The sequence below is a fragment of the Erpetoichthys calabaricus genome, chromosome 4, assembly GCF_900747795.2.
Source record: "Erpetoichthys calabaricus chromosome 4, fErpCal1.3, whole genome shotgun sequence".
Classification (NCBI taxonomy): Eukaryota; Metazoa; Chordata; class Cladistia; order Polypteriformes; family Polypteridae; genus Erpetoichthys; species Erpetoichthys calabaricus.
The window spans coordinates 98,858,095-98,873,573 of record NC_041397.2 but is presented as its reverse complement, the minus strand read 5'-3'; the positions used below and the strand labels follow the sequence as shown (position 1 = coordinate 98,873,573).

Below are 15,479 nucleotides of genomic sequence, written 5' to 3'. Positions count from 1 at the left end.
CAGATATTATAGACATACATAGATAGATATATACAATATAATATATACATATAATATATAATAGATACTAATATACATAGATATAAGATATATACATATATAGATATATACATATATATATATATACAATATAATATATATACATATATATATATATAATACATATATTATATAATACATACATATATAATATACATACATATATATACATATACATACATATAATACATATACATATATATATATATATATATACATACATATATATACATACATTATATACATACATATATACATATATTACATACATATATACATATTATACATATATACATACATACATATATACATATATATATATATTATATACATACATATATATACATACAATATATACATACATATATACATATATATACATACATATATACATATATATACATACATTATACATATATATACATATATACATACATATATACATATATATATATACATACATATATATGTATATATGTAATATAATATATATATACATACATATTATACATACATATATATATATGTATATATATATATATATATATACATACATATATATACATACATATATATATATGTATATATATATATATATATATATACATACATATATATACATACATATATATATATGTATATATATATATATATATATATACATACATATATATACATACATATATATATATATATATATATATTATATATATATATATATATATATATATATATATATATATATATACACATATATATATCCCTGGGTTGGCATCACTGTTCAACAGTAGACAACAGAGATGGAAGTCTGTAGGAATGAGCATCCAAAATTAATGACACGTCTGACTTGAAAGCATTATTTGTGTATTACACCAGGTTCTTTACAATACATTTGGTTGAAATGTCACCTTTTTCTGGGTCAAGAATATAAGATTACTGCTGTTCTAAAGGTCATATACGCTATTGAGTTAATATCGTGTAGAATACAGAGCATATGTGCAAAGGAGAGAGGAAAAAGTTTTTTACCTTACGAAATAATCATTTCTAATCAACATCAGGTGCTGCAGTATTGACAGAAAATATCCTTCAGCTTCTGTATCCTTTACCATATTCAGCACCATATTAAATACATCTTGAATATCAGTAAATTAAAGTTAAGGATGTACAACTTTAAAATGCAATACAGAAAAAAAACAGTCTAAATATATCAAACTAAAAACATTGTGCATGCATTGCAGGTCTTATAATAAAATGAATCTCGGAAAGAAGCACACAGGAAAAAAACGCTCAGGAAATAACTGCACAGAAAAAAGCACACAGTCATATAAGCGCAGGGAAATAACCGCACACAGAAAAATGCGCACACGGAAAAAACCACACACTGGAAAAACCGCACGTGGAAGAATATGCATACGGTAAAGTGCAAACGCGGAAAAAAGCACTCGGCTGTCACATATAGCTATTACAAATATGAAATATACTCCACCTATACTGCTAGACATTTTTTATTATAATAAAACAATGACTGGTTTGCTCTTGTACAATGTCTCTGTTCTTCGTTTTCATTAAGGAATGGTACTTTGTTGATCGATTCTCACGGCACCTCCAAGTATCTATTCAATTTGTTGTGCGAAAACGCAGATATTCAAATCCCTTGTAACCGAGAATTTGCTTGCCTTTCTGAGTAGTCGAAAACTCCATCTCACTTATTCAAAAAAAAAAAAAATGTCGACTTGCCTTGCTCAAAAGTTAGAGAAGATTAAAGAAAACTCTTAACTGTGTGGCCTATTTATAGGATGACCTTTACTTACTTGCCGTAATCAAATCTTTAAAACCCTAATTTGCCTACCTGTGGAATAAGAAGGTATAATATAAATTCTGAAAACTATTGTAAAGAATAATAATTTCCTAGAAATGGTAATTTAAGCACAACAATGACAGTAATAAAAGGATTAATGACTATTTTTTTTTATGGACCATCCAACAGCCCAATACCCCAATTAGCACAAATGAAAACATACAAGCTTATAAATACGTTTAGTGAACAATTATACAATTTCGTTTATTGCGATGTATAATATAACATTTTTTTCTTCTTTGCATATATGCCTTTGCCGTATGCGCATTTTTCCATGTGCGCATTTATCCACGTGCGTTTTTTTCCCATGTGCGCATTTTTCCATGTGCAGTTATTTCCCGTGTGCTTATATGACTGTGCACTTTTTTCTGTGAGCTTTTTTCCAGTCGCCTCATAAAATACAGTATATTACAGTAATGTTCTTATTTCAGTTTACTTCATTACCTACTGTATGCTTCTTCAGCAAGACACTTTTTCTTAAAGTCCACACTGACATGGAGGTCATGCAATAAAATGCCTTAAAGCAACAACTTGAAACCAAATACTCTAAACAATTTCTAAATAACAAGTCTATATTTTTGTCTCCGATTGATATGTCACATGTGTTTGTAGTTTACAACTTTAAATACTTCATTTTTATTAATAAAAATGTGGTATTACTAAAAATAATCATAAAGTACAGAAAAACATTTATATATTAACACATAAGTAATTATTTGTAAAAACATTAATGGATGACAACAACAAAAGCTAGAAAGGATATTCCAGTTCAGATTTAATATCTTCAAGACGATGTGAGAACTCAATCATGTCTTCCTCTTTGTGCTCTTCAAACACTTTAAGCTGAATGTCTAATGCCTCATTTTTAATGGTATTCAGATGCTGAAAATGACATAAATAAAGAACACAAAACATTAAGATAAATGTTCTCCACATGTTAAACATCTTGCTTGAAATTAAAGAAAATTACAAAAGTAATTACTACAAATATCAGCAACAATTTCTTCTTAAATGAATCAAGGTAAATTTAAAGTTTTCAGGAATAAAAAAATGATTCCTATAGGAATACTCATTAAATATGAATACAGAAAGAGAGTCTACAGGATACATACTGGCAATATTTCTTTCAGTCCACAGCGCATAAATTCATTTCTGATGTGAAGTCGAAAGTCCAAGTCATCAGGAGAAGTAACAAGAGCATTGATGAGCTGCATACAAGCTACCTATAATAGAGAATATTCATAAAACAGACCTGAGGCAAGCTTATCATTTTCATAATATACTGTTCATGTACAAGTTATATTTATTATACTGTATATTTACCATATAACACATGCAGAATGACAATAATGTAATTCATATAAGCATGCTCATCCCTGATGACTCTGCTCTCCAAATGATTGAAGAACTATGCTGGACTTGAACCTCATCACTCTTGAATGTACTCTTAACCTTCCAGGATGATAGTAGTTATGATGTATTTATTTCTGTTAAGTTGCTCAAAGTTCCCTACACTGGTCCTATTTCTGTACAAAAAGCAAAGTCTAGCCACTTAAACACTTCAAAATTTCATCAATATTTTTTGACATTCTGCTCATACACCAATGATTCCTCACTTTATAAAAAGAAACACGTAGCTGCAAAACACCCATCAACGACTGTTAATCTCACTGCCTGTCTCAGTGATATCAGTCTATCAGTATGTGGGGTAGTTTAGCAGCTCAATATTGACCAAGCACGTTATTATTTTATGTATAAACATTTTTCCTTAGTTTTATCAACTCTGAAACTCTTAAGTTTGAATTCATATTGGATGATAATTTCAAGTTTTTATTGTAGACAGCTGCTTTTTATTTATTTTTTCTTCTTTTTTTAATAATTAATTTTATTGTAATCATTCATACAAATCAATCAATTTTTACAAATAATAGGACTGAAAAAAAAAACAAGTTGACCACCACCCCTGAGAGAAAAAGCATGGCCAACAGATTAAAACTTAAGGCTTGTAGACATACCTAAATTGATGAGTTTAATAGACCAGTAGAGATGAATGGAGAGGAAAAAGAGATGCGGAGATAACAGCTGCTTTTTAATCACATTTTCTGAATTCTTAGGAGAAATGCATTAATTCATATGGTCAAAATATGCAAAATGCATGCACTTTTTGCTAAAATATTATTAATGCTTATTTCAAGTAAATTCTGTGTACAAGATACACAGGAAAGGCATGTTCCTGTAATTCTGTGCTTTTTAATTGAGATCCACCTCTCACTCTTATTCATTGGTCAAGAAACTTGTCGAATGGATAACGGAAATGTGGATCATGCAACACAAGTTAAGTGACAATTTTTTACATTGTTTGCTGAAGTCCAGCGTTTTCTATTTGTTCACGTTTAACTAGAACCTTTTTTATGCACTTTCACCACAAAAAAACATGAAAGTAAACATTTTTTCGCGGCCACAACTCCAAATTACATGGAGTAAGTAACATTTAAAAAAATAATTTTGGTGGAGCAGTCATTTAAGGAACAGGTGGCAAAAACTTATTTAGCTGTGTGGCTGTTTTTCTATTAAATTGTCTTCCTAGGTTTGTCAATAAAGATCAAACCACTAAAAAGCAAATGTTTGCATCTTGGATTTTATATCATCATTGTCTTTGCAAATGTAATTTTTACACTCACCCACCTTGAACTAATGATGAATCAACTGTTCTAAGAACAGCAAAAGAAAAAACTATTTGGAATTTAGCACAAGTTTGTTTCCTTGGATATTGATAAACTTGTCCCCAATTCCTAAGTGAAACAATTTTTAAAAGTTGCCACTTTACCCACTTGCCTCTGCAGTCTGCTAAAGAATCTTATGAACCTTTGTGAGCAGAAAGTCTTCTGAGATTCTGTCTTGAGTACCGTTCCCCTTAATTTTCACCAATGTCCTAAAGTAAACGATTAATTTCTAATGAGAGAATTTGGAGGTTCAACTTTATCAGTGTCTTTCTGAAGTTGTGAATTAGGTTCCCAGGTAGGTCTCTATGTTCAAAAGTAGAGAGGTTTAATTCTTTTAGATATACAGTGCAGAATGCAGCTGCTAGAATCCTAACCAGGAAAAGAAAATCCGAGCACATTTCTCCAGTTTTGATGTCACTACACTGGTTACCTGTGTCATTCAGGATTGACTTTAAAATTCTGCTTATGGTTTATAAAGCCTTAAATAATCTCGCCCCATCTTATATATCGGAATGTCTGACACCTTATATTCCAAATCATAACCTCAGATCCTCAAATGAGTGTCTCCTTAGAATTCCAAGAGCAAAACTTAAAAGAAGTGGTGAGGCGGCCTTCTGCTGTTATGCACCTAAAATCTGGAATAGCCTGCCAATAGGAATTCGCCAGGCTAATACAGTGGAGCACTTTAAAAAACTGCTGAAAACACATTACTGTAACATGGCCTTCTCATAACTTCCCTGTAATTTAATCCTGATACTCTGTATATCCAATTCATTATAATAACTATTCATGGTGGCTCTAAAATCTGTACTAACCCTTACTCTCTCTTCTGTTTCCTTTTCCTTTAACCACCACCATCTACTCAAAGCACCGTGATGTTCCAACAGTGATGGATTAAAAGCCAGAAGTCTGCATGACCATCATCATAAAGTCCTTCCGTGAGAACCCTAAAAACAAAGAGGACTATTTCATTTATGTTAGGTTGAATGCCCAGAGGGGACTGGGCAGTCTCGTGGCCTGGAACCCCTGCAGATTTTATTTTTTTCTCCAGCCGTCTGGAGTTTTTTTTTTGTTTTTTCTGTCCCCCATGGCCATCGGACCTTACTCTTTTCTATGTTAATTAATGTTGTCTTATTTTAATTTCTTATTTTGTCTTTTATTTTTCTTTTCTTCATTATGTAAAGCACTTTGAGCTACTTTTTGTATGAAAATGTGCTATATAAATAAATGTTGTTGTTGTACAGTAGTAATGCCCATGCACTTGGATGATCATTCTTGCACAGACTGTTGCAGTCTCTTAATTGTAATTAACTAGTATGTATTTTCATTTGTTTTTTTTTTTTTTTTTAAATATTTTTATTTTATTAATTTTCATTGTAATCATTCCATACAAACAGATCAATTTATAACCCAACAAATTTGAAGACTAATCAAACCCCACCCCTGAGAAGGAGAGCTTAGCTAAAGGAAAATTGCTTTAGGCTTTTTAATAAGGCAACATTAAACAAAGGAAAGGGAGAAGTAAATATCTATGTAAATAAGAGATGGAGAAGGGAGTTAAATGCAATAATAGTTATTTCTCTTATTCTAAAATAATATTGATTAAATCCTGCCATGTTTTGAAAAAATGTTGTACAGATCCTCTAACTGAAAATTTGATTTTTTCCAATTTCAAATAATATAAAACATCGGTTTCCCACTAACTTATAAGAGGAGAATTAGGATTCTTCCAATTTAACAAAATAAGTCTGCGTGCCAAAAGTGTAGTGAATGCAATCACAGTTTGCTTGTCCTTCTCCAATTCAAGTCCATCTGGAAGAACACCGAACACAGCTGTTAATGGGTTAGGAGGGATTGTGATACCAAGGCTGTCTGAGAGGCACTTAAAAATTTTTGTCCAAAATGATGTTAGTTTAGTGCAGGCCCAAAACATGTGACCCAGTGAGGCAGGAGCTTGGTTGCAGCGCTCGCAGGTTGGATCCTGCCCTGGAAAACATTTTGGACAGTTTTAAGCGAGATAGATGGGCTCGATATATAATTTTTAGTTGAATAATTCTATGCTTTGCGCATATAGAACTCGAGTGAATTCTCTGCTTTGCTACCTTCCATTCCTTTTCTGATATATTGATTAAGAGATCTTCTTCCCAATGTCCTCTTGGATCTTTGAAAGGTAGGGACTCTAATAAGATTTTATATATTGCGGAAATAGTGTTTGTTTCCTCGAAATTGAGCAGTATTTTTTTCCAGCATTGTGGAGGGTGCAAGGTGGGGGAAATCGGGCAATTTCTGTTTAATAAAATTTCTAATTTGAAGATAGTAAAAGAAATGTGTAGCTGGGAGGTTGAATTTTGAACGTAATTGTTCAAAAGATGTAAATATGTTGTCTACTGTATATAAAGATCTCTGAGCATGTTAATCCCAAAACTTTTCCAGGTATTAAAAACTGGATATACTTGCGAAGGTTGAAAGAGGTGGTTCTCTTGCAGAGGTGCCACTGATAAAAGATTTTCCATCTTAAAATGCTTCCTAATTTGGTTCCATATTCTGAGTGAGTAAAGCACAATTGGGTTATTAGTATATTTGCGATAACTTTAATTTATTAGAGAGCAGAGCAGGGAATATAAAGAAGTACTACAGGATTTTACTTCTATTGCGGACCAAGCCTGTGTATGTTCATTTATTTGTGTCCAAGTTTTTATGGCTTGTATGTTTGCTGCCCAGTAATAAAACTGAAAATTAGGTAAAGCCATGCCACCTTCTGCCTGAGGTCTTTGTAGGGTCGCTCTTCGGATACGTGTGTGTTTTGAGTTCCAAATGAATGAGGTTATTATTGAATCTAACTGTTGTGGTGGATTGCCGGCTTCTTTCTCCGGCCCTCACCCCCAGGCTGCCAGGAGGAGCTCTCCCAGCAGCGTGGACATGCCCAGAGTTCCAGCAGGGCCTCATGGACTATGTAGTTTTTATACACAGCCCTGCTGGATACCTTGGGGGCCACCAGGCGTCACTGTAGGGGGGCTCATAGGCTCGCATGTGCCCTATAACCCGGGAGTACGTCACGGTCACGTGACAGGAAGAAACGATGTGCTCCCGGGTTGAAGAAAAGGACTGTTTACCCTGACCCGGAAGGGATAAGGAACTGTGGATGGATTGGACAAGAACACCTCCGGGTCAGGGTGTATAAAAGGACGATGGGAAATCCGAGACGTTGAGCTGAGCTGGCAGGAAGGGTGGCAAAGTGTCTGGGAGTGTGGAGGATTATTGTTTATTGATTACTGTTATTATTATTATTGAGTATTGTGGAGAGGAGGGTGCTTTGTGCACTTATTTATATTAATAAATATTATATTTGGACTTTTACCTGGTGTCTGACGTCTAGTCTGAGGGTTCAAGGGGTCACGGAGACCTCAAACTATCACACTGTTTAAAAAACGATTTATTGATATATATTGGAATGTTTTGAAATAAAAAGAGAAGTTTAGGAAGGATATTCATCTTAACAATGTTAATTCTTCCGGCTAGAGTGAGATGAAGGGTTGACCATCTATGCAAGTCTTGCTTAATTTTTTCCATACAGACGCCAAAATTTTGTTGATAAATACCTTTGTGTTTACTTGTGATATTTACCCCTAGGTATTTTAAACTGATCTGCTATGGTAAAAGGGTAGGGTGTCTAATCTAATATTATATGCTTGTGAATTCACTGGAAAGAGTACACTTTTATTCAGATTAATTCTAAGACCAGATATCTTTTGAAATTCTGTTAGTGCTGTTAAAACAGCGGGGACAGTGTTTTCTGGGTCTGGTATATATAAGACCATATCATCTGCATATAGAGAAATTTTCTGTTCCAGTCCTTCTCTGACAATCCCCTTTATCTGATAAGAATTTCGGCAGTGAACCGCCAGTGGTTCAATAGCGATTGCAAACAACAGTGGCGACAAGGGACATCCTTGTCTGGTACCACGTTCTAGTTTAAAGTAGTCTGAGCAAATGTTATTAATACAAACTGAAGCTTCTGGATTGGTATACAGTAGTTTGATCCAAGCACAAATATTCGGGCCAAACCCAAATTTCTCCAATGCAGTGAAAAGGTAATTCCATTCGATCATGTCAAATGCCTTTTCTGCGTCTAATGATAGTAATATCTCTGGGGTGTTTGATTTTGCTGGTGAATATATAACATTAAACAAGCATTGGAGATTTGAAGATAGGTGTCGGCCTTTAATAATCCAGTTTGATCTTGTGATATTACCGAGGGCAGCACTTTCTCCATCCTTCTAGCTAGGATTTTTGAGAGTATCTTAACATCATTATTCAGGAGTGAAATTGGTCTATATGATGCACATTGTAACAAGTCCTTATTTTGTTTAGGAAAGACAGTGATTAATGCTTGTCGAAATGTTTGAGGTAGAATTTGGTTGCTTCTAGCTTCTGTAAATGTTGCCAATAAGAGTGGAGCTAGCTGGGTGGAGAATTTCTTATAAAATTCTACGGGGTAACCATCAGGGCCTGATGATTTCCCGCTTTATAGTGACTTTATAGCGTCTAGTAATTCTGTTAGCGTTAGAGGTTTATCCAGTTCCTCAGCACTTAAAGCATCTATTTGTGGTATTGTGAATTATCCAGAAATGCATTAGATTGTGTGTTGTCTTCTTTGGACTCAGTGGAATATAAAGACTTATAGTAATCTCTAAATGTGTGCATTATTTTATTATGGTCGATGATTTCTTCTCCATTCTTGTTGGTGATTACTGGTATTGCATTGTGAACTTCTTGTTTATGAATTTGTTGAGCTAAAAGCTTATTAGCTTTTTCTCCGTGTTCATAGTAATGCTGTCTCGACTTATAAAATAAGTTGTTCAGTTTCTTTAGTTGTTAAGATGTTAAGTTCTGTATGTAGGGCCTGCCTTTTCCTGTGGAGAACTTCATTTGGACGCCTGGCTTGTTCTTCATCTATTCTAGTAATTTCATTTCTTAGCTCTGACACTTTCTTGGTTTCTAATTTAGTTCTGTGGGAGAGATATGAAATAATCTGTCCTCTTAAGAAGGCCTTTAGAGTTTCCCAGAGTGTTCCTGCAGAGACCTCTGTGGACGTGTTTGTCTCTAGGAAGAAGCTGATTTGTTTGGATATAAATTCTGTGCAGTTCTCGTCTGCCAATAAAAGAGGTTTAAGACGCCATCTGCGAGGTGAGTGTGAAGGGCTTATTGATTTTAGCTCCAAGACTAGAGGGGCATGGTCAGAGATAACAATTGTGTCATATTTGCATGATTTAATTGTAGGCAGGAAATTATTATCTATAAAAAAATAATCAATTCTTGAGTAGCTATAATGCACTGGTGAGTAGAACGAATATGTTCTTGAGTTTGGGTTAAGAAACCTCCAGGGGTCTGATAAGTTGTGATCATTCAAAAACTGTGTAATTATCTTTGCAGTATTAGATGTCGTCCCCCCTGTCACAGGAGTCCTATCTAAGAGTGGATTTAAAACACAATTAAAGTCCCCAGCCATTATAATTTTATGAGTGTTCACATTGGGAATGGATGCAAATAGATTTTGCATGAATTCCTTATCATCAACATTGGGTGCATAAACATTTATCAAAATCATTTTACTGTTATATAAGTTGCCCATGACCATCACATACAGTATCTCCCTTCAGGGTCCGACACTACCTCTGATGCTACAAATGGAACTGTTCTATGTATGAGATTCCCACCCCTCTAGTTTTTCTTTATAAAGCTAGAATGGAACATTTGGCCAGTCCAGTCTTTTTGTAATCTGAACTGATCCTTGGTTAGTAAGTGGGTCTCCTGTAGAAATACTATTTTAGCGTTTACGCCTGTTAGGTGAGAGCATACTTTCTTTCTCTTTAATTCGTGATTCAGGCCTTTAAACATTCCAGCTCACAAAGTTAACTGTCCCATCGTGGAGACATTGATTCTGAGTTTTTAATGTCATTTATAGTTTTAATTGGTAATATGGCAGTTTTTAATCTTAGTTTCAAGATTCCCCATGAGTTATTGCATTTTAGCCTATTGTTGCATTGATATTTATAATTATAAGAATTACAAGAATAGATTAGATATAACCTGCTCTCCTTCTCTCACCCCTTTATCCCCACACCCCCACTTTTGTAAAATGATATTTGAATAAACTTTCCTGTAATTTATCATGTATTTAAATGATCCTGCATTCCACTTTCATAAAATGTGCCTTTGAATTGTATTCTTATGTGCTTTTAAGGAAACTTGTTAAAACTGTGCTCTATGAAAGATGCAACAAAAAGGAAATGAGGACTGAATTGGAAATACAGTTCAAATTTTATCAAATGCCTAACTAGGATTTAAATATATTTTAGTCATAACAAAGAATCAAAGAGTACACTGTGTGAGACAACAGACACTACAGGGATTAGTTGCGAGTCTGTTCAATTTACCTTTTATTAACAGTCAACCGTTAGAAAGATTTGTGAAAGCCGATTTCGCAAAACGTTGACTTAATGAAATAAAATATCACCCCACTTAATGTTTTTACAAAAATAAACCTTACAGAAAGAATGCACTTTTCAAGAATAGCTGCAGCAGGTAACCCACCTTAAAACACCACATCCTACACCAAGTAATACAAAGATGAAATCACTGTTAACATGAAAAATGACAGAACCAAGAACAATAACCTAAAAAAACTATTTTGAGACTCAATCATCTTTTATACGAGTTATGAAGAGAGGATTTTTTTTTTCTCCACCCAGCATAGAAACCTAAATATGAAAGTTTTCACAATTAACTAATTTGAAATAGTTTCAGTATATTTTGTAAATTAGACAAATTAAGAAGCTACATCATCATTTCCCATCTAGATTTGTGACTTTAGCGTTGGTAGGACAGATGGGCTTGTGTGCCATACATATTCTTATGGAGTTACTCAAAGTAAAGTGATCTATGGGGAAGGGACAAAAAAATTAGAACAATCCACAATTTGACCTTCATGTATGTTCTAATTAAATATTTTGCTGTTGTTAGTGACTATATTTATTATCAAGCAATGTGCAGACTGTCAGTGATTAATCAAGGCATCATTAAAAATGGAAACAAATTTCCATATTCCAAACTTTTCTTTGAATGTTCTTTGTTTCTACAGCTTGCCAAACATCCACTGCATAGCTTTTTACTTTTCAGATCCATGTAAAATGATTTAGTTGTAACTTATTTTGATTCAGTTTAGGCCTTCTTTACGTTTTCACAAAATTACTGTACAGTGATCCCTCGCTATACCGTGCTTCGCCTTTCGCGGCTTCACTCCATCGCGGATTTTATATGTAAGCATATTTAAATATATATCACGAATTTTTCGCTGCTTCGCAGGTTTCTGCAGACAACGGGTCTTTTAATTTCTGGTACATGCTTCCTCAGTTGGTTTGCCCAGTTGATTTCATACAAGGGACGCTATTGGCAGATGGCTGAGAAGCTACCCAGCTTACTTTTCTCTCTCTCTCTCGCGCTGACTTTTTCTGATCCTGACGTAGGGGGATTGAGCAGGGGGGCTGTTCGCACACCTAGACGATACGGACGCTCGTCTGAAAATGCTGAAAGATTATCTTCACGTTAGCTACCTTCTGTGCAGCTGCTTCGTGAAGTGACATGCTGCCCGGTGCTTCGCATACTTAAAAGCACGAAGGGCACGTATTGATTTTTTTATCTGTCTCTCTCTCTCTGTCTGCTCCTGACGGAGGGGGGTGTGAGCTGCCACCTTCAACAGCTTTGTGCCGCGGTGCTTCGCATACTTAAAAGCCAAACAGCCCTATTGATTTGTTTGCTCCTTTGAAGAGGAAGATAGGTTTGCATTCTTTTAATTGTGAGACAGAACTGTCATCTCTGTCTTGTCATGGAGCACAGTTTAAACTTTTGAAAAAGAGACAAATGTTTGTTTGCAGTGTTTGAATAACGTTCCTGTCTCTCTACAACCTCCTGTGTTTCTGCGCAAATCTGTGACCCACGCATGACAATATAAAAATAACCATATAAACATATGGTTTCTACTTCGCGGATTTTCTTATTTCGCGGGTGGCTCTGGAACGCAACCCCCGTGATGGAGGAGGGATTACTGTACATCTATTTGTTGTGAACTAGAGAGCCCTAAAGCATAAAGTTCCAAACAATGACTTAAAATACCCACTACCATTAACCCTAACTACTGACAAACAAGTCTGAATAACAAACCCAAAATATGAAGTCAAAAACACAGAATAATGTAAACAATCCAGTCATTCAGAAAAAATCCAAAGCAATAAACACAGGAGAACTCAGTTAAGTCAAGACAAGACCATTCAATGTGGCAAAAAACTCTGCAAAGAAATTATGTTCTCTCTTTTTCTAATACATGATTTTCGTGAATAAGATATTAAGACATGGCTGAAACATGGAAGGCACACAGCTCTGGAGAGCTGCATTTCCGCTGTTTTCCTACAATGTCGTCGTCTTGGTGTCAACAGACTGTGACCTTTGGTGTGCACAGAAACACACCGGGTAAGGGATGAGTAGCTGCTCCAAGTGAACAAGCTTAAGTACTTTGAGACTGTCTTCACGAGTAAGGGAAGATGCAACTGTGAGACACAACAAGAAATAAGTGGAAAAACAGTTTTACTAATGTGCTATTTTACCGTGTTGATGAAACAGTAACTATACTCACAGACAAGGCACTTAACTATTTCAGGGCTAATTATTTTTTCCTTTTCTCCCAGGTCTGAATATTTTTCCCAAAAAGCATACAAAGCAAGAGCTATATGCATTTAACATTAAACGGTAGCTTTGCAGGATCGGCTGTCACACGGCTTACATACTTACTACATACCTGTTTGTCTAACCATCATTTATATTCTGAAAGGCACTTTCTGGAAAAAACAGCTACCTGCCTTTCTTTTTTGATTACCACATCACTTGCATCAAAATTGGAGTTTGACAAGTCAGAGTCTGATTCAGCAATAATACACACAAAAAAATCAATAATGGCCACTGTGTATTTTGCTTTGCCTATATGCTTTGCTCTCTTGCCTGACGTCAATGCCATTCTAGACATCATTTACTCTGTGCTCCTCACACACACTGGGATTCAATGTCAAGTCAATGAATCTAAAGAGGGTCTGCCCGTAACATGATGGTGAGTTTTGCCGACGTCTGCAGCTGATTATTACCCCTCTGTCCCTGGATGTCAACTAAAGTCAACATTTAACCTGAACTCCCTGCTATCGACAGAAGTTGACATCCACCCTAAAAGAGTTAATATACTGGTCAGTTTACATCCCCATTCTCATCTGTGGTCACAAGGCCTAGGTATTGATTGACAGAATTAGATCACAAGAACCACGACTTTTGGATGTGGCTAAAAAATGCCTTTTAAATGCCTATTTTTATAGTTTAAACTCTAAATACAGTATGCCCCCAAAGCACTTTAATTTTGTTGCAAACTCAGCTTAATATATTAATTCATTAATACATTACCTAAAAAATTACCTTAATACATTACCTAAAAACAGAATGTAAAGGTAAACCCATATACTGTACAGTACTGTACTGCTATGTCTCCCGCGGTGCTAGAATGTAAAATACCGATGTTACCGCTATACATACTGTAACTCAAGGAAGCACGTTTTCTTTGGTATGCGCTGTCGTTTTCTTTGTTATACGTAAATACATAATAATTTCATTTAATTAATATACAGTAAAATGTATGGGTACTCACCAATGATGAATGATATCAATGATGATGATGAAGTAGCTGTGCGGTACGATGCAGAGGATTTAAAACTTCTCAGGTGGCGACTCTTCTTCAGACGCTTCAGGAGGAGTCGTATCTTTGGACGGGTCTTCTTGTGGTGGGGTTTCGTGCTGGCTTTTCTTTATAGGCTTCAGGAACATTGTGGTGGGAAGTTGCTACATTGTCTCCTGTAGTGAACTGCTGGTACAATTTCCGTGCTTTCTCACGGATGATGTTACCGTCCAAGGGGATATTCTTCTTCCTGCAGTCGGTGATCCACAATGCCAAGGCAGATTCCATTCTGGCGATATTTTTATTCATTACGGTCGTTACCTTTTTGGCACTATCACATGTAGAGAAAAGCCAAGCAAAATGACACCTTTTATTGGCTAACTAGAAAGATTACAATATGCACTATCACAGAAACTTACAGATACGGTACTCCAGATCGCTACTTCGTTCTTCTTTATGTAGCATACAGTGCTTTCATTTATGCCATAGTGGCGCGCTACTGCAGCATAACTTTTTAGTTCCCGGAGCAAACCAGTAGTTCAACCTTCTCCTGGAGTGTTTTAAACTTCTTCTGGCACTAAGGCTCAGTGCCAGAAGCCTTAGAAGGTGCAGGGTGATTCGGTGACATCTTGTGCGTTTTAAGAATAACAAAATTAATACAATAACAAAATGGAAAACACGACGACACTCAGCTGGAGTCGCGTCACTGGGCAGTAATCAATCAGCAGCAAGGGGAAATGAATAATGCTCTCGGATTGGCTACTTTCACCATCCCAAACCGCGTTTCCTTCAGCGGTGGTAAACCGACTCACCTGGAGACGTATCACAGGGCAGCAATCAATTAGCAGCAAGGAGAAATGAATAATGCTCTCGGATTGGCTACTTTCACCATCCCAAACCACGTTTCCCTCAGTGGTTGCTTCTTGTTCTCTCTACAGCACAGTATTGCCACGAAAAAAGGCATAAAAAATTGTGGAGGATATTTGCTCTTTCCGCTAACAATTAATAGTTAGGTTCTAAGGAAAAATCCGCAAATGACTGAGACTGCGAACCCTGAACCGTGACTTCACAGGGGTCTACTGTATAGAAAACT

The 15,479-nt window shown here is 35.4% G+C and overlaps 1 protein-coding gene across 1 annotated transcript in view; it reads right to left on the bottom strand.

Annotated features, from left to right (window-relative positions):
• Positions 1-15,479, bottom strand: part of LOC114650158 (protein diaphanous homolog 3-like) — a 1,033,571-nt gene that overhangs the window by 673,495 nt on the left and 344,597 nt on the right. Inside the window, exons 10-12 of the mRNA XM_051925675.1 lie at positions 3,010-3,120; positions 2,661-2,779; positions 1,066-1,182 (exon numbers count right to left, since the gene is read on the bottom strand). Coding sequence (XP_051781635.1) covers positions 1,066-1,182; positions 2,661-2,779; positions 3,010-3,120 — 347 coding nt within the window. The remainder of the gene's footprint in view (positions 1-1,065; positions 1,183-2,660; positions 2,780-3,009; positions 3,121-15,479) is intronic.